The sequence below is a fragment of the Hemibagrus wyckioides genome, linkage group LG07 (genome assembly GCF_019097595.1).
Source record: "Hemibagrus wyckioides isolate EC202008001 linkage group LG07, SWU_Hwy_1.0, whole genome shotgun sequence".
In the NCBI taxonomy this organism is placed as follows: domain Eukaryota; kingdom Metazoa; phylum Chordata; class Actinopteri; order Siluriformes; family Bagridae; genus Hemibagrus; species Hemibagrus wyckioides.
Genome location: NC_080716.1, coordinates 2,358,491 through 2,386,159, shown reverse-complemented (window position 1 = coordinate 2,386,159; position 27,669 = coordinate 2,358,491). Strand labels below are relative to the sequence as shown.

At 39.5% G+C, this 27,669-nt stretch overlaps 1 protein-coding gene and 1 long non-coding RNA gene across 5 annotated transcripts; one reads left to right on the top strand and one right to left on the bottom strand.

Moving 5' to 3' along the window:
- Positions 1-1,931: 1,931 nt before the first annotated feature.
- On the top strand, positions 1,932-8,872 carry LOC131356148 (uncharacterized). 4 transcript variants are annotated; one of them, XR_009204994.1, is made up of 4 exons: positions 1,932-2,965; positions 3,042-3,068; positions 3,174-3,350; positions 3,454-8,872. It is a non-coding gene; the product is annotated as an uncharacterized LOC131356148 (long non-coding RNA). The 4 variants fall into 4 exon arrangements; XR_009204995.1 differs by having other exon boundaries at positions 1,932-3,068; positions 3,454-3,605; positions 4,280-8,872; XR_009204993.1 differs by having other exon boundaries at positions 1,932-3,068; positions 3,454-4,396; positions 4,648-8,872.
- Positions 8,873-9,065: 193 nt separating this feature from the next.
- Positions 9,066-19,261, bottom strand: keap1a (kelch-like ECH-associated protein 1a). Its single transcript, XM_058395007.1, has 7 exons — positions 18,676-19,261; positions 15,590-16,138; positions 14,895-15,251; positions 14,142-14,818; positions 11,552-11,757; positions 10,782-10,958; positions 9,066-9,458 (listed from the first exon to the last, which is right to left on the bottom strand). The coding sequence occupies exons 2-7, from the start codon at positions 15,797-15,799 to the stop codon at positions 9,292-9,294; spliced, it is 1,794 nt and encodes a 597-aa protein (XP_058250990.1). The 5' UTR covers positions 15,800-16,138; positions 18,676-19,261; the 3' UTR covers positions 9,066-9,291.
- Positions 19,262-27,669: the final 8,408 nt, after the last annotated feature.

Here is a 27,669-nt window from a genome sequence, read left to right as displayed (position 1 = left end):
TCTCTGTATAGAAAGGACAGAAGTACTCCCTCCCCTCTGCTGTCAATCTGCCCGATACTGACCAATCTTGGTTGTAAAAATGAGATTATGTATGTATAAGAGGACAGACCATTTTATGTTACACTATTCTTACACATCTTTCTACAAATAGCTTATAATGGAAATCATTCATTCATTACCGGTAAGCCCGTTATCCTGATCAAGGTCTTGGTCAGTCTAGAGCTTGACCTGGGTATAGGAATCTGGATGGGATGGATCATACATTTGCACATTCTTGAGCAATCCACCTTGTTTTTTGGGAGAAACCAGAGGAAACCTCACAGGAAACAAAAGAAAAAATTGTGAGGCAGCAATACTACCCTATACCTCTGGAAATCTGATATCTCACAAAATATTCTCCACACACCCAAAACACCTAATCGCCATTCGAGGGGCAATTGAATTCAACAAATTATTTAATTTACCCTATCTTTAGACAGGTAACTTGTCTGTAGCAACCACTACTATTGTTATTTCTAGTTGTGATTGGGCTTTTTTTTTTTTTTCCAGTGAGAAAAACTAGCACCCAAAATGTATAGCCTACACCTGACTATGTGATTAATATACATCATGTTTATTTAAAATGTGTTTACATTTCATTTTACATCCTAGACTTCGTACTATGTTCACTGGCAGATTAGCTAAGCAAACTAACTGTACTAGCTACACACCAGAGACAAAAAAAGATCTCAGTGGTAGGTCTCTCGCCTACCATGAGGAAGGCCCGGGTTCAAACCCCAGCCACTGGATACAGCGCAGGTCCCAAGCCTGGATTAAAAAAATGGGAGTATCAGGAAGCGCATCCGGCGTAAAACCTGTGCCAGGACCAACTAGTCCGCTGTAGCGACCCCCACACATGTAGGGAGCAGCAATAAAATGTAAGATGCTCTGTGTGGGGAACTGAAGAAAAGTTGGACCATGTGAAGCACAGCTAGTGTGAACTGAGGCCTAATTAGCTTGCTAGCCAACATAAGTACATTACTTTTTGCTTTACTTTACGTCCTACGTCTAGAATAGTGCGCTATAAAGTGATATCGTATCACACCATTCAACACCAAGCTTTTGTAGTCGAGTCAAGCGAGCCACACTAAACCGAGAACTCATTTTTTGGCGGTACCCTCACCCTCCACGACTGGAATCCGACACATCTGACCCAGACCTTTAAGATCAAAGAGCATGGCGTCTCGCCACTTCTCTCCACAAACACACGACTTCTAGGCTATCGAAGGGGCCGTGTGCCGACGAAGCCCAGAGATGCAAAGCATCTGAGACACCAACACACTGAGCTGAACCTTAGCTGTAATATAAATAGTCCTATTCTGTGGTTAATTTTTTTTTTTTTTGTACTGTAATGACTCACACTCTGAGTCCCAGAGGCAAAGAAGAAGAAAACCATAATCTAGCAAATGGAATTCAATCCAATCTGAATAATTTATGATAACTTTTTAACACAGATGAGTGACACTGTACTATATATACACCTAAGATATGATGTGCATCATAGATATATATATATATATATATATATATATATATATATATATATAAGTAGCCTATATATTAGTGATATAAAAACTTTGTATGCATGTGTGTGCAAAAAAATAAATAAATAAAAAATGGTGGTTGTGTTTACACCAAAGTGCATTAAAAACCTAATTTCCTTCATCTATACACTATCTCATTAAAACCCACCCCCTTTTCTTTTATTATTATTATTATTATAAATAAAAACCCCATGTATTTCCACGTCCAAATCTTACTTATCTAATTTAAAATGTACTCATTTCTTATTCCCGCGGAGGGAGGGTGAGCCGCTGACTTGAACAGCTGCTTCATGACCCAAAAAACTGTCAGTCTTTCCCTGGAATAAATTGTGGAATGTTTCATTTTTATTGCAGGGGGGGGAACGAGAGGTCGTTGTTCCTCGTCGGGAAGTGGCGCTCGCGAATTTACCGGTCGATTTGGACGTAGCCCGGGTATCGATACCTGCTAAATGTTCACACCGAGTCGTTCGAATGGGTATTTTTGGCGTTCTTAAAGAATAAACACGAAGGGAAAGAAATGAAACCCCCCCGCAGCCCGGAGCCCGCTTTCAGGCGGACCTGTAGTAGAATCAATTCACCGAGTGGGGAGCTTGAAACCGTCCACTCGCGCTTCTGAGGTGAGTTTGGAGAGAAAGAAGTGTTGAGCACAGTTTAGATTTCGCCGTCGTGTGTCTCTCACGCTTTAGTAAACTAACCGAACAGTATCACACACACACACGTATATATATGTGTATATTTTAAACATTTACACATGTATGCAGGCAGTGAGACAGCTTTAAGTTGAAAATGAATCGCCATTTGTTTGTTTTTTGGACGGAAGAAAATCGCCTCAGACAAGCGGCACGCGCGTTTGGCGCGAAAACAAACAAACAAACAAACAAAAAAAAATCGTCGACTGTGTCCGTATACTTTTGGACCTGAACCTGAGCAACTTGATAGTTTTTGGTGTATTGCAAAGCAAAAAGGCCTGGAAGTTTATCTGGAGGAAATACGAGCAGTGTGAAAACAAAAAAGCCAATACACCAAATCTTGACTGCAATGAACTCTGGGTAAAAAAACAAAACAAAACAAAGCCCAGAAGTAGAAAAAGATCTTAAAAAAATGACCCCATGACACCATTTACGCTCTCGCTCGTGTCCGTAAAGCTTAAACGAGAGTCGTTTTCCCTGTAAATTCCCTATTGAAGCGTTCTGTGAAAGGCATCGGTCATCACGGTCATGTGTATGAAACCCGGTTCTATTTTAAACACCTGTGAAATGAAGGCGTTTGAGCGTTTCGTCAGCTGTCAATCATCCGGCAAGGTCACCCGGATCTGTGGAAGACGGTCACTCCGGACAGCAGGAAAAAGAAAGAAAAAAAAAGCTAGCAGGTTGACCCTTAAGGTACGAAGACGAGAAAGGACACGTGATGGGATAATGAAACGTTGGTGTCACCTAATGGTGTTTGGTTCTTTTACAGAAATCGTGTGAGACCCTAAAACAACAAGTCTGTGGTGATATCTTTGCATTCTTTTTTTTTTTTTTTTTTTTTTTTTAATCACGAAGACTGACATTGACTGATGCTCCTCTTTTTTTCTCCCCACCCCGATAGGTATCCTGTACGGACCACCACGGGATTGAATTTTTGGGTTCTAAGCGTTCTCTTTCCAAAAAGTCTTCCCAAACTACCAAAGTGAAGTTGCTTAGCTCCCCCTGTGTGAAGAAGACGGTATCACACGCCATCTAGGGTTTTGATACTGATGAGCCACATGATTAGATGTGTGGTCAGGTAGGAAAGCTCACAGTTTGTCTTTTCTAAAGATTTAGACAGATAATTTTAGAAATCATTTTCCTTTCCTCTCACACACGCAAAAAATACTATTTTCTTCCAGATTCATTTCTCTCAAGAGAGCAGGTTCCGACTGATAAAAAACAATATAAAAGCTGTTTTAAAGCTCTGGCAAGATGAAGCAGTGTGTTCTGGAAAAGACTCGGATTTTGTGTCCAGAATGATCGACAGTGGTGTCTTTGTAAACGAACGGAGGTAAGAGTTTCTGGGCGTCAAGTGTCGGTGAGATTCTTTACCGCTTATGATGGAGAATGCAGTCATTTTGCTAATTCTCATTGATCGCCATTACCACATACACTGACCAGACATAATATTATGACCACCTGCCTAATAATATTGGGTTGGTGCTGCCCAAAACAGCCCTGACCCATCCTGCACTGTGTATTCTGATACCTTTCTATCAGAACCAGCATTAACTTCTTCAGCAATTTGAGCAACAGTAGCTCGTCTGTTGGATCGGATCACACGGGCCAGCCTTCACTCCCCACATGCTTCAGTGAGCCTTGGCCGCCCATGACCCTGTCACCGGTTCACCACTGTTCCTTCCTTGGAGCACTTTTGATAAATACTGACCACTGCAGACCGGGAACACCCCACAAGAGCTGCGGTTTTGGAGATGCTCTGATCCAGTGGTCTAGCCATCACAATTTGGTCCTTCGGCAAACTCGCTCCAATTCTTACACTTGTCCATTTTTCCTGCTTCTAACACATCAACTTTGAGGACAGAATGTTGACTTGCTGCCTAATATATCCCACCCACTAACAGGTGCCATGATGAGGAGATCATCAGTCTTATTTACTTCACCTCTCAGTGGTCATAATGTTATGATCGGTGTATATGTGGATCTTTATTGTCGTCTGCGTTACAGTGGATCACAAGCCTATCCCAGCTGAGAATTATACAACCCTGAATGGAGAGAAGAAACTGGAGGAGAAGCTAAGGATCGAACCTGCAGCTCTGATGCTAAGAAAAAGGTTAAACTGAGGTGAGTTACATCAAATATGGTTTCGTCCAACTCAAATCAACCACTCAGACACAAAAAATTCCAGAAATCATGTTTAAGAAACTGGAGAAATTCACCACAGAAGCAACAGATACCAGTAAAGAAGCCAATTATGAAGTTGAGCATTACCATAAGACAGACAGATGGTTGTTGACCTGCACAAGTTGGTTAATGAATAAAAAGAATTATATGGGCAGTTGAAACAACAATTAAGCCTTCTCTGGGATTCGTAGGGTTGTCAAGCTTTAAAACAACAAGCTGTTTGGAAGGATTCCAAAGCTTAAAATGCAGTGGCCGAACTTCATCAGGTGTCGTCTGAACTCCAGTTTGAAAAGCATACTCGAATCTGAGGCAGCAGTCGAACCCTGCGGTGCATATCCTCACCACGTTCGATGGAAATGCTGCCGTATGATAAGCTGCAGGTAAGGTAAGGTTGCTTCTAGAAGAATCTGTGGATCTAAACATCATCTAAAACCTCGTCTTTAAAGCAATCTCTTATTGCATCCTCACCTGGATCTTAAAAATAGTACAAAAATCATCGAGAAACCAGGACATACAATGAAACTGGAGACTTTTTTCGAAAAACGTAGGTTTCAAATTGAACACAGATTTCTCAGTGTGAAGAAAGTAGGCAGCTACGTGTCTGCAAAATGATCTCTCGACGACGTAAAAGTTAGCCGGGATTATAGAACCTGTTTTACTTCTTCTACAACACGCAAGACCCAACTCATCAGGTACTTAACAAAGCCTCCATGACCTCAGTCATTTGTGTTAGATCAGGGGAAAACAAAAAATGTGCATCTGATTAGAACTGGGATTGAGAACTTCTGTGGCAGACGGGGCAGCATTAAGCTAATGCCTGAGCCTGGGGCTGATGAATACATGAGGCCCCACATTTCTGAAATGTTTCCTCCAAGCACATGCAACAGACTTCATACGCTTCCGTCGTAACAATCTGCACCAAGTCCAGCAGGATGCAATGAACAAGACCAAAGTGATTAAGTGTATTAACTGTGTTTTAACTGTGTATTACATGCATTGTGGTTTTCATACATACACTTTCAGAAAAATGTCCTTTCTGAGCAGAAATATAGTTCTCCAGCTGCCGATATAGTTCTCCAGCTGCCGGTTAAACAGGTTGAGAGAGCAAGATTGAATGTTTTACTGCCAGTGTGTAAAGTCTGACTGAGTTCCACTTGCAGAAACTGATGTTCCTAGAAGAAAGTGTAATCACTGATGGCTGTTGTTCCCAATAACCAATCAGTCATCACCATTTTAACGGGTGATAAGTCACTCATCATTAAATATTCCATGTGATCACTGATGACCATTGATACCAATGACAAATCACTGGTCGCCACTTTTACCAACAATCATTGGTCACCATTGCTGCCATGGACTAATTAGTTATGATTCCCAACATTACAATTCACCATTGTTACCAATAACCAATCAGTGATCATAATTGTTGTCCAATAACCAATCACTGATCTGCATATTAACCAGTGATCAGTCACTCATCCCCAGCATTCCAAATAATTAATCACTGGTGACCATTGAGACAATTTTCGGTCACCTTTGCTGCCATGGACTGATCACCTATGTTTCACAACATTACTAAACCCAATTGTTACCAATAACCAATTATTGATCATCATTCCTACCATGGACCATCTTTGATTTCCAATAACCAATACATAAATAGTGCATTTGCAGAGCCATGACCAAACACTGTCTATTATTCTAAATATCTATTATTTATTAATATGCAAATTAACCTAGTGATACCTGAAAAGAGGGAAAGCAGATGGTTTCTCTGCCACAGAAAGAAAATCTAGAAAGCAACCATTTCCTATATGAAAACTAAAAAGAAAAATGTTTTTGCTAGAAAGTGTTAAAGCACACAGAAAGCATTTTGCATTTGAAATGCAGCTTGTGTTTGGGAGAGCTGACTGATAAACTGTAACCAATAACATGAGCCATTCCTATCTCGGTCATGGTGGAGTGTGTCATTTCCGGTATGAGACATCTAGAATGGCTCATCAGTCAATGGAGGCTATTATTCCTCTGCTCTTTTCTCTCTCTCTCTCTCTTAAAAAAAAAACAAAACAAAACAAGGTGCTTACATGTTGTTGATGCCATTAAGGCTTTTTCCAATATGAAATTTTTTTATAACGTTATAATTGACTCGTCTTACAGCATGAGGTATTATCTCGGTATTGTTTTGAGAAAAGACAGGATTGTTCATTTTAAACAGGAACCTTAATCCTAACGTTAACGATGATGTTAGACGAATAGTCTTGAGTAAGTGCAGCAGTTCTTAAAACATTCATGAAATTCTCCAGAAGAGTTTCACCGTCACCGAGAAGGACGTTGGAAAAGCAGCTCTCTTTTCCGTCACCTTTCAAAATAGGCCAGGGTTTATCTGAAGAACCGACAGCGACTATTTTGACGGAAGAGTATCGCACGTGAAACGTACGATACTGCTCAGATGCTGCAGAGTTTAGGGATTCGAGCAGACAGTTGCTGAGGTTGACGGCATGACACATCATGAGTAGAGAGAGATGTGGACGTGTATGAGAGAGAGAGAGAGAGAGAAAGAAAGATAAACAGCGAGAAAGCACTGGTGCGTCATATGTTTTTGCTATGTGAGTCATCACAAAAAGCTCAACGATGAGCAGCCCCACCCTTCCCTACCAATCAAATGTGTTGGAGCACAAGAAGCCTTCAGGGCTTTCATGCACACAAAGCCATCAGTCTCAGTCATCAGTGTGTATGTTTAAGACAGATTGTTTTTTTTAATCCCGCCAAGACACAATTTTTGGAAGGTATATATTGTGGAAGTCTGGTGCACTTAATGGACTGTTTGGCTTACGTGCCTGCTTTAAAGGTTCCGTCTCTGAGAAACACCTCGTACTCTAGAACACATGGTGTCGCCGGTTCCAAGTAGCAATTCAAAGAAGTCGTAATTATACGAAACCCTTAAACGACATTTTGTTACACGGGCAGAGACGGAGAGAATTCATGGCCTGAATCATTTAGAGCTGGGTGAAAAAAAAGATGATGGTATTTTATCCGAACGTTCTCTAAATCTATTCCCCAACCCTCTACAGACATGCCGATTATTCCACAAACGTGGCTTGCGTAATATTTGCGAAAGGGCACCAAGCCAAGAACCGCTGGAGACAGACAACTTATTGACGTGTACTGGGTGACTAATGGCATGACGTCATGTGAGAAACCCAGCTCCAATTAGCATTGAGGAAATGAGGGCATGTTGGCAAGTGTTCATGGAAACACCAAACCAGCCAAATGGTGATAAGGCAGAACTGCACTTACACAATAACAAACAAACATGATTTGAGTGCTACTGATTTATGCAAAGTTTATCAGTTTGGAAAAGAGTTTTTCTTTTAAAATGTTTTTATCTAGATGGCGAGTTAAACGTGTAAATATGCATCAAGTTAAGAAAAAAAACACTTAAGGGTGTGCTGTTATAGGAAATTAATCAGCAACGGGATTTTCTGATGCAGCTCGCTTTTCAGGGAACGTCCATGAAACAAATTCATTCCTGTTGCTCCCTCACCAGCCTTTGTCCATGCCATCTGCTAGTGTTGACACTGGAGACTCCTTCCAAAAACGCTACATAAATCTAAAACAATTCACCGTTGAGGATTCAACAGTGCTGTGATGTAACGTTAGCTAGCTAACATTCAATCTCCCCATGATGCTAACTAGCATATACCCGTTATTTTTTTATCTACAACTGAAGTAGAATAAAATCATGTAGCAGTTAAGGATTTTACCCAAGGGGCATGCCATTACATTTTAAAATGGAGGACATGGCTCTTGTAAATGCTCCGTGTCTTGAAATCTCTATCTGCAAACAAAGAAAAACTATATATGCAAGTGTGTAAATATCTTTAATAGATTAATTATAAATTTAATTATAATTAAATAATAAATAAATTATTTAATTATATTTTTTATTGATGGTCATTAATTAAAAATAATAAAATGTATTTAAAACAATTATTTAATACAATAAATAAATAAATTTGTTTTTGGCTATAAATAATATTTAATATTTATTTACATTTTTAAAAAAAAAATAGAAATGATCTTTTTCACATGCCAGCAGTCGTCCAAGGCTCTTCATCAAATATTTCAGTTATATTCCTATCTAATTATGTCATGCAACACCCTCCTCCATTTTACGCCACTTAATCGTGTTACTCAGCAGGCCTGCTTGTTCATTCGTCTCTTTTGATAATTCATGACTTTTAATGTTTGCTTTTTGCCTGTTAATGTTTACCTTTCTGTTTTTTTGTAGTTAGATATTTATTTGTACAGTGCCATTTGGTGTGAGAATGAGTACATTAAATTAGTTTTATTGGTTAAAAAACAAAACAAAACAACAAAAAAACACCAGACTGAAGAACTGGACACATCCCATAATATATATACTTTTAAAGAAAGCCGATTTCTGTCGAAGTCAAATTCCTCCACCTAGTGGCCATGATTTAAAGCTACAACTTAAATCTGGACTGGAAATAAAACAACTCAAGTCTTTGTCAGTACTCAGTATATTTATCTAGTAGGGAGATTAAACACTTAAAAACCAAAAAACCAAAAAAAAAGAGAGCAAATATACAGATCAAAACCTTTATTCAGATTTTATCTATCCAAGCTCATCAGGAAATGTCAGTAGTTCCAACGATTGCTTTTTAAAAACACACAAAACACACACAGCGCAGTCTTGTCAAATACTGCCTCAGAGTCAAAATAGTTCCAGCTGGGAAGACTGCCTTGAATCTGCCCCCAACTCAGTGGGCAAGGCATGAACTGTGATGACGGTGCAAAGTTCAAAGTCTACATCATACTTCTTCTTCTTCCTCTGGAAGGCAGCCCGGGCATGGCTCCATAGTTACACCCACTCCCATCCCGCTTCGGCCCACCGGCATGTCAGTCACGTACGTCCACTGGTTACTTCCTGGGCAGTAACTCTCCACGCTGGACAGGAAACCATTCTGGTTGAAACCACCTGATATAAAACATTTGTTAGTGTTTTGTTTACGTTCCCAAGAGTAATTATTATAGTCAACATTTATTATAACCCCCCCCCCAGCATTCTTCATTTTGATTGCTCAGAAGGTTGTCATATCATTTGTACTTATAGCTGAAAAAAAGCATTTTCTTTTAGTAGATGTTTTAAGGATTCTTCAGCGTCATCATACAAGTCAATTACAAAACCCAGGATAATTCTTGCTTTAAGTTTCTTTAGCATGGCACCAAGGACTTTTCACTGTCTGCTGCTCCAAAAAAAATGCTGGCACATGGATAAGTGTTTATAGCTGCGATAACGATAGCAGAAACCTCTTTGACGAACATTCTATATTTATACAAATACAAATACCTAATTTGGGTATTTATTATTTTTTTGCTATATTTTGTTATATTGTTATATTCTGCTATATTTGGTAATATTTTATATTTTTGTTATTTGATATATTTTTTTGTACCCTAATATGGGTATTTTAGTATTTTGTTATATTCTTTCCTATTTTATCTATTACCTGTGTTTGTGGATACTGCTGGAAACTGTGAATTTCCCTTTGGGATGAATAAAGTATCTATCTATCTATCTATCTATCTATCTATCTATCTATCTATCTATCTATCTATCTATCTATCTATCTATCTATCTATCTATCTATCTATCTATCTATCTATCTATCTATCTATCTATCTATCTATCTATCTATCTATCTATCACATTCATAAATATATACCTTTTTTTTTTACATTGGCAGGATGTGACATTAATAAACAATCAACTTTGGCTTTAAACCACACCCCAGCACATCCTGAAATGTGTTTTTAATCTATTACTCAGATTTCCCTGGAAAGGTTGGACTGTAGTCTTTATCAGGTTAAAGGGTGCCATCAAATATTTTGAAAGAAATCTGACTGCATTCACTATTATTTTGCTCGTCTCATTGGGAATACTTGCGCATTTTGTTTTCTCGTCATCTCGAACAGTTCAGATGCTGTGTATAGGCATTTATAGGAGAAAAAAAATTAAGAGACAAAGTGCTATTTTATTGCGTGTAAGTGCTGATTAACTTGTGAATGACTCCGCATTGTGTTCCCACTAATACGGAAATGGCCTTGTAATGAGAGGCCTGCCGCTTCAACGAGCAAATACAATCAAGACACAACGCCTCCTTTTTCCTAGTAAATAACCAACGACGAAACAGAATGTCACTCTGTCAGTCGCCATATCTCGCATGTACACAAATCACTGGATAGGAAGGAAGGAAAGATGGAAATATCAGGGAGATCATCAAGTGTTATATACGCTCACCAAATACGAAGAGTTTGTCATGGTAGGCCGTGACTCCATGGGCACTTCGACTGTGGGCCATGGATGCCATAGGCTCCCAGACATCTCTAGCTACGTTATATCTCTCCATAGTGTTGAGTTGCCATTGGCCATCGTAACCGCCCACTGCGTAGAGGTAAGAATCTATAGACACCACACCTACATGGTGGAGGAATATAAAAAAAAAAAAATCGTCAGAACATGTTGAGATCGTTTGTTATTGAACCAATTTGGGAGCCATGATTTTGTTGCCCAACACTGGTGGATTATTAGCATTAACCGGGTACTAGCAAACATAATTGCTAGCCTTCAACCACACCGTCCACCTTCTCAATCACACAGTTATCCAGTCATGTAGCATCAGAGCAACGCATACAATCCTGCAGATAGCAGTTTTAATTAAAAAGAGTTCATATATCAGAAAGGGATATAAATGTGATTTCATTTGCTGGCTTAAGTTGTAGTTGGATGGGCTACAACAGCAGAATACCACATTGGGTTCTACTCCTCCAGCCAAGAACAGGAACCTGAGGCTACACAGGGGACAGTTTTAGCAAAATTGAACATTTGAAGATGGGAGAAATGTCACCTTGCCGCCCAGGTTCAATTTTTGCATGGTTTATGCATTGTGTTGCTTCTAAATTACTGCATAAATGAACAAGGGGAAGGCCTTGTCCCAAACTGGTAAAAAAAAGCACTTTTAATGAAGTACATACAAGTTACGCAAAATTTGTACAGTAAGTAGTATTTACCTAAGCCACTTCGGGCAGTGTTCATGGATGCTACATGGTGCCAAGTGTTGGTGTCTGGTTGATATCGTTCCACTGTTTTCCACCGATTTTGCCCGTCGAAGCCCCCCACCACATACAGAGCCCCGCCACATGCTGCTACCCCAGCTCCCAGGCGTGCCACTGACATTGGCGCAACATATGTCCACCTGTTTGTCTCTGGATCGTACCTGTGAAAAAAATAAAATATGCAACTCGTTCACTCATCTTCAATTGGTGGATCTGGAACATCATATCAGAAACACAATATACCCTGCAGTTCATATTTACATCTAGGTGCAATTTAGCATAGACCATTGAACATTTTTGGGAGGAGAGTGGAAACCGGAGAACTCTGAGGAAATCCTTATAGACTGTAACCCAAGCTTAGGATCCAACCAAAGCTCCTGGAACTGCGAGGCCACAATGCCACTGTGCAGGTCATCAATTTCTTCCTTCTCCTCGTCTCGATCTCAGAGACTGTTGCTTTTAAAATGGCAGAGAGCAGCTGGAAAAGAGTGCTACCTTCCACCCAGAGGGCAGGACCAACCTCTTATGGTTTCCCACCTATGATTGTGATGTGAACTGTGACAATAGAGCGACGTATTGTACACAGTATATTTATGTATGAAAGAAAACGTCTTCTACATAATAGGATACCTACAACCAATATCCTGGTATCGTAAAACTGTGTCCTGACCTGAAATACTTTCTCACAGAACATAATACCCAACCCCAGGATTACTATAGCTCGCAGCTATGTTATGTGATCTACAGAAGAATGGTCCAAGTCAAACAAACTCTTTCAACGACATGGAAGTACATGTTGGCTGCCACTTCCTTCTAGAATGGTTTTTCGGAGGCTTTGGATTGATCTGGTGCCAATCAAGGGACAAAACTAAAAGGTATTCAGTCTTCAGGGGCTTTCACAGATGCAGAATTTGGTCCGTTGAAATCACTCTTGTTCAGTTCCATGCCTCGTGTGTTTTATTAAGGTAGATCAGAGTACCTGATACTGAGAGATTTGAAGATTCGAAGCAAACATCTGACCTGCACACATGCAGAAACCAAGCATGACACATATTTTAAACATTTCATGACAGCTGCCAAACTGACACACACTGAGAATATTGAGACCAAAGACCCAGTGCTGTATATAAGACCAGTTTTAAATTTTAAAGTTTCAGAAGTGTTTTACGACTATGTTTTCAGCCTCACCCCTTACCACACGCCCTTAAGCAGATGTTTTTTGCTTTTGGGTTCATTCACAAGGTCTTGGTTCAGTTCCAAGTGAACTCTAGCGAGATTCGACTGCTGTGAGAAAGTGATTCGATCCCGAATCGACTCAACTGCAGGAAATGGACCAAACCTGCCATAGATTATTTGTGGGTAGATGCAAGCTGCTGAAATGAGCTGCAACTCAGCCAGAGGACAGGGCTGCAGAAATGCCATGTGTTCTTGAGATTTGGAATAATGTCTAAAGAGAAAAATTCCGGCCAACAGACACAAAATGTTCTAACTTGCTATATATCTTTAATTACTTGGAGCCAGCTTTGTGTCCTTAGCGCTCGGGTGATTTTTTTTTGTTACCAAAGTTACCACATTTCTAAGAATCAAAGAGTTTTACGAGTATGTTTTCAGCCCAACATATTCCCCTTAATCGAAATAAACCAAACCAAATAACAAACAAACCAAAAGTATCAAATGCTGATTTGGACTTGCCAAATAGTTAATATTTAGTAACTGTATTACTAAATAATACTAAATAATTCATATGCCATTTATATGCCTTTTTCATCCAACGGAACCTTCAACCATATTTTTTTTATCTTAAGGAAAAGTCTGCATTGCGCTACACAAGCCATCACCCTTATCAGAGCAATGTTAGGTTAAACTGTACAGCACACTGGAGATGTGGATTCATCCATCAAAAAAAAACCCCAACAATACACTAATGTTTCCCTTCATGCGTCACACATAAAAACAGAACAAAGACTAGAGAGCAAGTTGCTAAGAGTGACACTACTCTTCTAAAGCATGCTATTAGATGTGGTATGGAAGTTTGTCCATCTATACAGACTTTTCTGAATCAGACCAGACTTGTTGCTGTTTGACTGCTAGCACATGCCAAGTCAACATTTTCGACCACTTAACCGCTGTCCTTTCACATGGAACACAATTCTGAATGGCACGGCTTTTGTCAAAATGTGTTCAGCCACAGCAGTAAGGTATATACTTGGGATGAAACCGAATACGAATACATTATCTTGGAATAAACAAATACAAATACATATAGGAGGTTCTAGGTTTTCGGTTTATGGTTGTAACTATGGGTGTGTGTGTAGGAATTGTGATTCCGTGGGACACAGCAAAGTGAGTGGTCAGATATGAAGGGACAAAGAAAAAGCATGTTAACATGTAATACATACTTTACATAATTCTTTAGTTCATCCTTACTGACTGCCTGGTGAGCTCGTTTAAATTCTGGCAGTTTACACCTCCCTTTCATTCATAAGTTGCTACTTGCTACAGGTTGGCCAATCACAACCTTTTAATTGTTGTCAAAAGGACTCACCTCTCCACTGTGTTGTGATGAGTGGAGCCATAGGATCCTCCAACAGCATAGATGCTCCCGTCAAGTTCCCCAGTGCCCACTCTATTTCTGGCTGTATTAAGAGAAGCAAGCTGGGTCCACTGATTGGTCATGGGGTTGTAGCAGGACAGTGTTGCGGAATCTGCGTTGCTCTGCATTGAAAGGTTCCGACCCCCCACAGTGTAAAATAGCCCAAACAGTACAGAGGCCCCCAAGCCACTGCACGGTTGCGCCATTGGTGCCAGGTGCAGCCAGGTGTTGTTTCGTGGGTCAAAAGCCTCCATAGAGGCAAGTGAGTGCTGCTTATAACCCCCAGCCATGTAGATCAACTTGGTGCCTCGGTATGGAGTAGGGGGCAGGTACTTGCGGAGGGTCATGTCGTGGAAGATCTTAGAGAGGAAATCTTTGCAGGAGTTGGCCTTGCTCAAGATAGGACATGACTGCAGCTGCCTCTTGAGGAACTTGGCCGGCAAGGCGTAAATACGCACGGCATTGAGCAGAGCATGGAAGTACTGAGAGCGAGCCTCGGCATCCCACCGCACCCAGTCAATGCAGGCTTTGTAGACCTCGGTCTCGCACAGAACCTTCAGGCTATCCTGGCTGATGAGCTCCAGTAGCTGGCAATGCGTCAGGCTGAAGAACTCTTCTTCTTTGGTCACCTGGAAGAAAGATCACAGATGTTAGTCGTCTTACTATAGACACCATAGGACAATTTGTAGTTGTAGAAGAATCTACCTCACTGAAGTGACTATTGATGTACTCCCGACACAGCTGATGCAGCTCGACACAGCCGATCTCCTCTGCAAACCGGGCAATCCCGATGACGTTTGAGGGCTCTAGGTTCTTCATCAGGAAGTCACAGCATGCTTTCGCCACATCCTCCATTTGGAAGCGCATGGCAGCCAGCAGGACATGCAGCACGCACCTTTCCCCTACTGTGATCCGGGAGGTGTAGGCATAGTCCACCAGCCTACTGATCACCTGAGGGCAAACATCCCTGAGAGTCACCTCTGAGGCCTGGCATTCCTGGAAGTTGCTGGTGAACATAGCTTTGAAGTATGGGCTGCAGGCTGCCAGTACCAGTTTGTGCACCTGGATAATATAGACACATTTCTATGACGGGCATAACACGACTGAAGTGGCCGAATTAAAGATGGCCAACCATTTAGTTCCCTTTTCATATTCAAAGCCCATGCAGTGGTCAAATGAAAACTATGAACTACTTTTAGTAAATTAAATTATTTTGGGTGAATATTTGTCAAATATATGTACAGGTCATCCAGTTATACAAAGCATCATATGCATCAAACTTTGCAGAACAAGTTCTACTCATATGGAGAAATGCTAACCTAAGCTAAACAGTGCTGACTCCAATCTCTTATCATGCTGACTCTCATCTTTCCTGTGGATTCACCCCTGAAAACTCTCACCTTGAAATCCATTATCGTATCTTTGTATGTTGCTCGAAGGACCAGGTCACAGAGCAGTCCATGATGACGCAACTCGTCCATGAGCTGAAGGGCTCTGGAAGGGTGGCTCTCGATGGTGTAGTCCAGATAACCATGGCCTTTCATGGAGGGGACCACGATGGCTGAAAAATCCTCATCTTTGATGGGCCTCTTCTTCCTTGGACATATCATTCTCCAAGCCTGGGTTGTTATTTGGTTTCACAGGAAAAAGAGTCTAGATCCAACCACGCGTCATGAAGTAATACAGACACAACTGGTAGTCACTGGGTGATAGGAAGCCATTTTTTTTTTGTTTGACTCTAAATCCATCTTGACTGGGATGTCTCTCGTTCCAAATCGGCATTGTTCAACAATTTAGACCAAATACAGAGAGAATATCACATGGATGGCAACAAAAAATTGCACCAAAACAGCTAGATGTCCGAAATCATCCGAAATCCACACAAAAATCTTCAGTCACTGTTCCAGTATGTGTGTCTGTGTTATGCATCCATGATCTCTGATATGGTGCTGAAAAAGAAAAAGAAAATTTTTTTATGAGAATTTAGTAAATTGTGTAGTAGTTGACAACCTAACTTAGATGTGGTGAGTTGCTACAGATGAACAGCAGAAAGATCTTCTTTTATGGTTGAGTAAAGCCCAAATGGCCCACAATTTGTGCAGGCAAAGCGTATATACTCTGCTGAATCTTTCACTTCCCTTTTCTTTCTTAAATCTTGAACCTCCCAAAAAGTCACTCCCACAAAAAAAAAAAATATATATTGCAATTCCTTGAATGCTATAACAACTGGTTCCATTGCCTTCTTGGTTATGCTAAAAAATTTTCTGTGCAGATTTTTTTTTTCATTACTTATCACTAAACTGGTTTGTTCAACCGGGTTACATAACTTATTTGCAGAACATCATGACTGAAGAGACTTTGCATCCCATCTCATTGCTCAACCAGACATTCCATGCCAAGTGCAATATTTGCCCTAAAGCGTGCTTATCAAGAGACAAGGCCACTTGCTTTTCACCCGTGCTAAAACCTTAAAAGGCAGCGTAATGTGTTATGTGAAGAATGGCACTGCGTGCACCAGGTGCGATTCACTACCTAAAGGTTACTGTATTGCTCCAGAACGGAATGTAAAAGATATACGGATTATTGAATCACACTGGTATATATTTTAAGCTGTGCGACATTTCTGACCATTTCATATATTTTGTCTTGCGTGTGGTCATTCAGAAACAACTATGCATCTCTTATGAAGGTTTACATTTTGAACATTCCATTCCAGATTTAATCCACCCTTCTACTCTTAGAAGAACCTCCGCTAGTCTGTGAAGGCTTTCCGCTAGATTTTGGAGTATGGCTTGTTTGGTCACAAGTGAATTTGTGAGGTCGGGTGCAGATGTCCATTGAGAAGGACTTCATCCCAAAGGCATTCTATCAGGTTGAGGCTCCAAACCATGTCCTCATGGAGCACACTTTGTGCCCAGGGGCACTGTCATGCTGGAACAGGTTTTGGACCTCTTAGCTCCAGTGAAGGGAAATTGTAATGCTAAAGCATACGGAGATATTCTATACAACTGTGTATTGTGGTAACAGTTTGGGGAAGAAACACATATAGGTGTGATGGTCAGGTGTCCACAAACATTTAGCCATGTATGGTATGTATTGGAAACAGGAAGATTGTTAGTTACTAGAAAACAGACGTCATGTACTACATGAAGTTTACATGAAGTCTTAATACGTTTGAGAATTATTAAATGGAAGCATCTGGTTCATTTGTGCATAAACCACAAGCTCTGAGCCAACATTTGCAGTCATTATGGAATTGTTTTTTCTCTCTCTCTCGCTTTAAAAAAAAATGGTTGAAAATGACAAAACAGGCAGACGTAAATTTCCGGGAACAGCAACTTGGAATAATGAGTCGTCCTATTATCAAGAATGATTTTCACATCCTCAAGGAAATGATGTCTGACTCTTAAGTTCTTAAGAAATCAGACCCAGGCTTCGTTTTAAAATAAGCTGATAACGTCAGGTCAGGTTGCTGCGGAAAGCACGGGAGAAGTATGTACTTTGTGTACTATAATCAATTAACACAAAATAAAAACAAAAGGAGAAAAAAAAAATTCAGATTTTTAAAACTTTGTTAGTTTATCCTTTGTATAAATATTTAAAAAAAAATATTTTACATATATATGAAAAAAAGTTAGGTGACGCATCAGCTTTAAAAATAAATAAATAATTAACTAATTAAAAAGAAGAAGAACTATTTATTTAATATATCGGGAATAATTATGTGGAATACTGCAACAGAAACGAAACTAGATTATGATCTTTACATCTCTACAGAGCTTTTCATTTCTTAATGTTTAGTTTTTTTCTTTCCCTATTAAAAGTAAGAGAAACCTGTCCTTCAATCCTGTTTACACTAATAAACAAGCATGCAATTTTAGATATTCAAATAACATGAGATTGAAATAGTGTTGCATAGGATACAATAATGAGATTAATCTGATAGGTTTCAGAATGTGTGTGTGTGTGTGTGTTATTGCAAGGCAAAACAGCCAAACACCGTGCAGTGTAAGGGGAATAAAGCAATATTTGGGATAAATAATGAAACGTATGCTTTATATAAACAACGCAAGATTAGCTGTTCAAACTGAACTCTACACAAGGCTTATTCTGCAAAGCCATAGTGAGAAATCCACTGCAAGTGCATGCCAAGCCAAACAAACATGCCAAAAAAACAGAAAGAGAGAGAGAAAACAATGTCACTTCTTTTCTTTTTTTTAATGTTAATGCAGCTGAAATAGAAACTTCATTGCATTAGTATAATGCATAAGGTGTTAGACTGCTTTATATATATATTTCTTTTACATAATCGTAATAATAATCTGTATTTGCTTTCTGTAATAGACACCCATCAGTGCAGCTTTGATGTTGCACGATACACTTTAACCAAGCTTATTATGTCCTCAGTGAAAATGTCACGCAACGCGATGCAATCTAGAGTTGCTCAGATCTTTAAAAAAAGAAAGAAAGAAAAAAAAAAACTCACCACAAATCCAGAAAATAGATCAATCCATAATGTCTCTTTAAGCAACCAAAAGGCACTACGTTGTGGAGTACAATGAAGTTCTCTCTTTAACTTCTGGTCGCGCGCGTGACACTCATTGCTTTTTCACTCCGATTTTGGCATGCTGAAACACGGAAGTGAGCCTTCTTTTTAATACCGCAATATCATAAAGAAGTCGGAGTTTTTTTTTTTTTTTTTTTATCTCCAGCTGTTTACTGCCGTGCCATAAGTCTGATCCACATCAGCATGACTGTGCAACTCCGACCTCGGCCGAGTTCAGCTGCGTCAGCACGCGCACAATCGCCCCCACGACAAAACCCGGAAGCGGGAGCTTCAACATGGACATGATTGGCGTTTATTGCATCATTTTCTTGGTTTCGATTTTTTGTACCGAAATGTCCACACGATGGACGCTGTGTTTAAAACAAGCTCGGACCTAATTCGGTTTATTTTATGCGCTCGAACAGAAGCCAATTCCGCATACTTGGAGCCGCGTTCAAATTGACCCCGGTAATCCCTACGTCAGCGCACTACCTAGGGCCTGGATATAGCCGCGTTCTGTTCCTTACCTAGTGCGACACGCGGCCATTTTGGACTTAACCCGGCGCTTCTACTAGTTCGCTGAAACTGGGTGCGGTTTAAGTTCGTAGTTCCTTGCTGAGTAAAGACAGTGTCACAGTGTGTTTTTTTCTGTAGTTACAGGATGTTTAGCAAGCTTAAACAAGAATTAGTTCAACACATATGAACAAAAAGGACAGTAAATGTACGCTATGACCTCTGCTATCCAATTCCAGAAAGTTGTAACCTATATAAAGTGTAGGTTAAACACAACAAAATGGCTGCGTCCTCAGTCAAGTGATAATAGTGCACCTGTACGGGTTATTAAAGGTGCTATTGAGTTTGTGACGCATCCATGATAAAGCTGCTTCTCACCCGGACAGGGGTAGTGTGGAATAACAAGAAACCTAACGATGCCACCGAATATGGCAGTATCTCTTTCGTTATAGTCATCTCAGCCATTTTCATGGCATCAACTATGAATGGCCGTCAGAAATGACACCAACCTTGTGACGACGAAGCATGTTAAGCTTTATAACTAACGTGATCTTCGTTGGATAGATTTGATTTCAGCTTGGGATTCAGTATTCATTAGCATCGACAGTGTTGATTTGTTTTCACTTTAAGTAACGATACAATAATAACATTTCCCACAATACTGTTCGGCTACCTACCGCAGTGAGATTTCCTACTCCGGGAATGGGGATGGTCTCTTCAAATCTCAGCGTCCGCAGTAAACACTCTAGCCAATCTTACCTTTAAGCCAATTACGCTGTGTACATATACAAGCATTTGTATTATGGATCGCTTGTTACCATACTGCCATACCATGTCTGGTGGACCGTTTCAAGCGTTCCCAGTGATCTGAGTTTGCTGTTCATTCCCAGAGCTTGGTAATCATTATTAGCGTTGTCCTAAAAAGGCGTTTTCATACGTGTAAGGCTTACACGGCTACATGCAGAAGACCATATATCACACCAAAGGATACCAGATGTGGAAACCATCTACAGATTGACTCGGTAATAAGAGGCCTCTTAGTCTACAGGGACTAATAAAAGTAAATATACCGCCCCTGGGAAAGCACTTGTCTCTTTTCAGGGTGTAGTGTCGGTGTTTAGACTTGTCAGAGTTTACAGTCCGCACACTGAAACCGCAATGAGTCAGAATGCATTCACAGAAAGGGACGGGTTTATCATAAGGCAGACTGTGTATGATGACACACAGTGTCTGCTAGCCTAGTGACACACAATGATGCCATGTTTATGGAATTGGAAACCCAATCCATTATCTGTGAGATCTCCATCAGGTAGCAAGTGTCAAAGGATTAAAAAAATATATCTATAATAATAATAATAATAATAATATTAATAATAATAATTCAGATACAAGAAACCAATCCTAAGCCCGCTGAATTCTTTACAAGTATGTGAGAAATTCAAGACTCGTTTTGACTGAACATCCTGTACGTTTCTTGGAAGTTCTTTTTTTTTCCCTTCGCCGGGGTTCCGCCCAGCCCTCGGACCCTGGTGTGGTTTTGGCGAGGGCTGTTTTGTTGATTTCTGCCTTGTCACGGTCTCGAGGAACTTGAAGAGGATCATTGTTTTTGCATCGGAATCCTGAGGCATCTGGGAAGGGCAGGTCTCCAAAACAAAACAAAAAAAGAATGTAGCGATAGAGAAACACAGTAAACAGCCAAACAGTGGATTCATTTAAGCGTGGTAAACATAAGACACACCTACGGAAACAGCTGAAGGTGTGCTACGATTTTGCAGATGGAACACTTTTGTTTGATACGACTGGTGGTTGTTAAGATTAAAAAAATATAACCTCCGAGCTGCTGCAGTATTATGTAAATGATTAAACGCAACCGTGTAGAGACGGCATAGCGTGCATGCAGGTCTACGCTTGTTGCTCCGTCACGCTTAGTGGAATGAGGAAGTGATACAAATGTGACATTGCACTATGACAGTGCAAAATTGTTGATGCCACAACAACAGCAGTGTTTGCCTTTGCAGCCTAGCTGACACTGTGTAACTTTTACCTTTGCCTCAGTCCCCATTTTAAAAGCATTCAGTCATTTGCAGTTCCTGGAAGGTCTGAAATATACCACGCTGGGGGTAATTCACTAGGCTCCTGCTGCCCTCTAACGGTGATGTGATGACGTTTATGGGACCTTGTTTCCTTAGAGGATTACAGCTATTATTTCCCTGGTTGAGTTTCATCAGGGCATTCGAAATATTTAACGAATGAATTAATATTTTTAGTATTTTGCATAGTACATTATGGCGTGCTAGAAAAGTATTGGCACCCTCAAGACCTCCATCGTTTCTGGAAATTATTATGTGTAATTACTGTGGACATACAGTAAATCTATCGATACATTTTAATAACTGACTATATAAATAACACTTTTTGTTATTTGTTGTTTTTGTTAACAGACTAGAACTTTATGTTCCCATGGATCTTTTCTAAAGTTGCACTATAGATATAAAAAAAATTCTACAGACCTGTGTTAAGGTTTTTGTGATGTTAAATTAAATAAAATTAAATTAAGAAAATAAATAAATAAATTCAATTAATTAAACTCAATTTAAATAAAATGTTAATAAAATAAAATAAAATGAAATAAAACAAAATGTTTTCTGCTCCAGAGAAAAACTGTGTGACAATAATGTATAAAAATTTGAGGGGAAAAAAAGTGTTCAGAATAAACCAATAACCAGTCACATTATTCTGATTAACTACAAGTAAAGATGAGATGTTTCTGTCAGATTTTCTTCACATCTTTCCAAATCATTAGAGGTACCATGGAAAGTACATAATCAACAGAGAAAATGGAGCACCAAGAACAGGATGTCCCTCCAAAATATATAAGAGAACTAGACAAAAACTTACCAAGGAGGCTGCCGAGAGATTTCTCACATCCAGTTTCAATTAAATCACTCCAAATCATGTGGCAAAATGTGTTGTGTTCTGATGAGACCAATTCCAAAAGGTATAATAATTCCATAAAGTGTATTTGGTGCAAAACCCAATGAATAGTATACTCAGTGCAGCATGGTGGTGATAACATCAAGCTTTAGGGCTGCTCTTCTTCAGACATTTTTTATTCTAGTTAGAGAGAATGATAAATGAGGTGTCTGCTGGTGAGCTGAAGATAAAAAGCTGAAGATTTCACGCAAATGTTTAGCACAACAATCACTCAAACCCAAGTCAACAAACGAATGGATCGACCAAACCAAGATCAATGTTTTTTTAAACAAACTAAAGCCCAGATCTGTGGGGTGACCTGAAGCAGGCTGTGTACAGCAGATCTCTTGGATCTCTGGGATGATGGATCTAGAATGATGTTGCAAAAAAGGTTAGGAAAATATTACTTTAAAATTAGATTGTTTTTCATTTTATTTTTATATCTTGTAATTTCACACTAATTTCACAATTCAAGAGTCCGTAGAAATAGATAATAACTCAGTAATAAATATAAATAAATGTGAGTAATAGTTTTATAGTTAAGGTTTGACCTGATTATGTTGCCCTGATCTCTAAATTTTGCTTGTTTTTTTTGTTGTTGTTGTTATTGAACATCTCATGAAAAACACTTAACACGGTTCACTTCGTTTAAACAAAACTATAAATACTATACTATATGCAATTGTGGTTCCATGCCCTTTAAATGTCAAGGTAATTAATTTTTTAAATACATATGCTTTTTATGCACGTTTGTGGCACATTGTTTTACTAACTGTCGTGTCGACGGAGCATGTCGTATTTCCCAAGCGTTCGGCATGTCGTCTGCAAGGAGAAAACGGCAGGAGATGAGCAGCGCCTGACGAAAAGCAACAAGGAACCGCTCGGGTGAAAGCAAAGAGGAAGTTAGCTTGTTGAATCCCTGGACAATGTATCTACTCACTGAGCAACATTTTGAAGATTTCCTGTTTCATTTCTTGTTCACATAATGACACAACACAACTGGAACAATAGAGAAAAGAAACATTTTAAAGAAAGTTTGAAAAAATAATGATCATGATTTCCCAATAAGGAAATGTGAAACAGTAAAAACCAGTCATGTTTTTTTTTTATCCATTCATACTTACATTTTATGTCAATTGATCATTCGTTTGTCATTTCCTCACCTGCCTCTCTATTTCTAGAAAACATACTTGTGCTGAAACTGGAGATTTCCGTAAATGTTCCAAACTATAAAATCGAAACAGAAAACGCCACCATATCTACAATTGTACGGTATTTTTTTTTTGTTTAATAACAATACGTTTTTTTGTTTTGTTTTGTTTTTTTAGATAACATAGCTCATCCATGATTTCAGTCCTTGTGCACGAGTCATTACTATGGAAATGGTAAAATATTGGAATGTTTAAAAAATGGATCCTACTAAGAAGCGTCACAGAAGGAATCCGACCTACTGACCAATCAGATTTGAGAATTCAAAAATGCTGTGGTATGAAACAGGACTTCAGTGAGACGTAACATAACAAAGTCCCTTCAGGATTTTGCAGAGATTTTTTGCTAAAGAGAATTTTCACGATTTTTTCCTTTTTTGCCCAAACTACATAATAGCCAAAATAGCAAGCATGGGACGTTTCTTTTAAACTACTAACAGTGAAGATACCCATGTTATTCCTTTCTATGATAACTGTACTCATATTTGATGTGTATCTAATCAAATTTGCTGCAAAGTCTTTTTGCAGCAATATTTTGGAGTTTTTTGCTTGAGTTCATTTCTGCTCTTACAAAACCAAAAAAAATCGTGGAGGGACTGAATAACAACATATTACAGTTTTGATGAACGACTTTATTTTAAACAGTATTCTAATAGTATGGTAGTAGTGAAATACTGTGATAATATTATACCAGGAATTTTTGAAACCAACTTCCTGTCTGTACATTTGCTCAAAACCACCAGCAGCCAGGACGTGATCGACGTGCATCTGTCACGCATTATTGCAGAGAATACCAAAACTGACTTTTTGAAACTATGCACAAGGAGCTCCTTCGCAAATCGCAATCTGACTTCAGGACTTCAGTTAGGCTTTTTTTTCCTCAGACCCTCCTGTCCCTTATAGATAACCCCGTGACTAATACCGTGTATCAAAATGTTATGGCGTGTAAATGCAGCACGGCAACATCCTGGAAAGCCTTGACTTTATTTCAAACAAACACTTTCTCCCAATCAATGGGGATTGCTCCACTGGGGTCGCTAACTGTCTTCCTGCATTAGAAGGGAAATGGCCTGATTTAGGATGAGCCCATGGAGCACTGGAGTCTCTCTGGTTAATTTAAAGGTCCCGTTTCGTGTTTATTGGAAAACGAACGGGTTCGGATTAAGGTTCAGCCAACCTCGGATGATCGCCGTTATCGTTCCATCTTATCGACTTCACGTTGTGCCAAAATGCTTCAAAACGTAAAAGACAGACTTTCACACTCAAATCCAAGACTGGGTTTAAGATCCTGGAGAGAATCTCAAAAAAAAAAAAAAAACACCCTCCCCGTCCCCCCTCTCCCCGCCCGCCTCTGAAAACTTTACGGTGGGATAATGCGTTCCACATGCTAGTGTTCACCCACTAAATCACTGCATCCCAAATAGCCAATGCTCACCCCTCCACCACCCCCCGGTCTCATTACGTTCATGTCGGCTGTCTCGAAGTATGGCTTCTGGAGAATGGATTGGCTCGTAGATTCCGACTTGTTTACAGCAACAAACGTTATTAAAAATACAATCGACTTGGCGTACCTTAAGACCGCGTAATTGGGCAAATTGTTGGCCTCCCGTTGGGTTCCCACAGCCTTCTAATCAAATTCAATCATTTCCTTGTAGAATAAATTCCATAACTTTTAACATGGCCAAATTGGGATGTAAAAACATTCCGGTTTTGGTTTACCATCTTACTTCCTGTTAGGTGCTTTTTTTTAATTGTTTTTTTTCCTGGCAGGACGCTTGGAAACAGATTCTTGCCGCATGCTATAGTGTGGACATTAATCTGCTCATATTCAGAGGAAAGGGCAGAGCTTTAAGACAGGAAAAAAGAAAAAAACACTAACGAGTTCCTGTGGTAGGTTTTTTTTTTTTTGGATGAAAGAAGTCTTTCCAAACTCTGTCAAGTTGGATAATGTGTTTTTTTGGGGTTGAACGCTTACCTGACAGCGAGATCATTATGTTCCACATAACAACCTTAACCCACTTACATCTGTCCCAATCAACAAAATCTGCTGCACTAAACAGACAGGACGCCATTTTCCGAAACCTGGGATTTCACTGGTGTTTCTTCAGTGAATCTGTGGAAAAGTCTCAACTACACAATGATGCTGTGAAAAAAGCTCTTCATGTAATAATAATAATAATATGAATGGTAGTCTTGAGTCAAAACTTTTCAAGCACTTTACATAAAAGTTAGACAGGAAAATACCAGGTCTAGATTTGAATATTAGCCCATTGAGCCTAATATTCTTAATGATTATATAAGAATCAGTTGAATGAAGCATTAGAGATGGGTTATACTGTTTCAGGAGATCAGTAAGATATATGCCCAAGCTAAACCAAACCTTAATTTCTAACAACTAACTAGCAATCATCAATAAAGTGAATGACCTTCCCAAATAGCCAGCTTGTAATCCTCCTGACCACCCATCACCCCCCATACCTGGTCTCATTAAGTTCATGCTGTCATCCGGAGAATGGATTTGGTTTATAGATTTTCACTTGTTTACAGCAAACCATCACTATTAAAAAGTCTTGTACTTGGATACAACTGAATTAGCATATCGTAGGACCATGTATTTGGGAAACTGGTGGCTTCCCGTTGGGTTCTGCAGTGAGGTACATGGTCAAATTCTGTCATTTTTTGGTAGGGTAAGTTTTAACATCAGCAAATTGGAATCTAGTTTTCTTTTCCTTCAGTTACCTTCTAATGTAGGCAAGCCAAACCAATCCAACTGTAAATTTCTAAGGCTGTAGGATTTGGTCCAGTTCAGTCAGCTTTGGATTTATTGGCATTTGCATTTGGACTTGGACACAGGTTTTGTTAAATCTGGTCTTGTTTTAGATGAATCATGTTTGTCTTGTCTGTGTTTTATGCTTTCTTCTAAAAAACAGTATAAGCATTGGTGCAATACACAAACAAAGCCAACTAGCTGGAGTAAAAATTTGGACCTGAAAAGGATTTGGTGTTTTTTGGTCTCGATCTTGACTCTTGGCTTTCGTTTAGGATTGAGCTTGACTTGACCTGGCCTCTACCCCCTCAAGACACTTCCTGGCTATTCCTGGCCTTGGACTTGACAATAATGGCATTCACTACAGCCCTACAAACGCCTGACTGACATATAAAATGGGATCTGGATTTTGAAAGAACTTTTTATTAAAGAACAAAATGGGTTTCCTGTTTGAAAGACCTTCACACTGTCTGTAAATACTTGGAACAAAGGAACAGTTGGTCATCCAAAATTCAGCTGTGTCATTCATTTTTTCGGTGACATAGTTTTTCCCTGAAGCGCTATAATTCTGCATGATGTATTGTGCTTGGCTCATTCAAGGACCTCGAATAGCAACGTTCTTACTTTGGGTAGTAACAGGAAAGGAAGTCTACTCACTCGTTTACCAGACGCGGCTAACACGAGATGAGCGGTAAAACGTAAGCCGAACAAGAGGCTTGTCTGAGACTGATAATGCACCGCATTGTGTCTGGTTGACCCTCGGACGAGCCGGCCGCTACGGTTATTGTTTCAGCACACATACACTTTCACTTGGCATGTGAGTCACTCGCCAAGTCGTCCAACTCAGAATACCCGCAGCTGCCATTAGTCAAACTGTGGTCATGACATCTACAGAGGCTAGCGGCTGTGTTTCCACTGATGAACCTGATTTTCATTTAAGCCTTCTTCTCTCTCTCTCTCTCTTTCTCTTTTTCTCTCTCTTTTTTTTCATGTTAGATTCCGAACAGACAGACAATGTTTTTAACCCTCATTCGCTTCTGCCTGGTCTGTAATATTATAAAACTTAATAATTACAAGCGACAAAATAAAAGGTCTGTGTCCTCCACCAACAAATGGGACACAGTAAAGGAAAATATTTGACTTTGTATTCCATTTGCATATAATCTTTCATGCCTTTTGTTCATTTGCATTTTATAGGTCATGCCCCACATTCAACTTTATTGAACATGTTTTTTTTTTAAATGCCATGTAATAGGTTTTCCTATTTCCGCAAAACTCTTTCCCCCCTTTGCCTTTTAGTGTAATTTACATAACTTAACAATTACAACTGACTGGATAAAAAGACAACCAGATGTCCTCCAGATGACTCTCGAGTCGAAACTCTTAATGCTTGTGTACAATCCCGGAGTCTGCATTGTTTTCGTATCCTATTAAATTGTGGTTAAACTTTAAATGATATTAACTTATTAAACA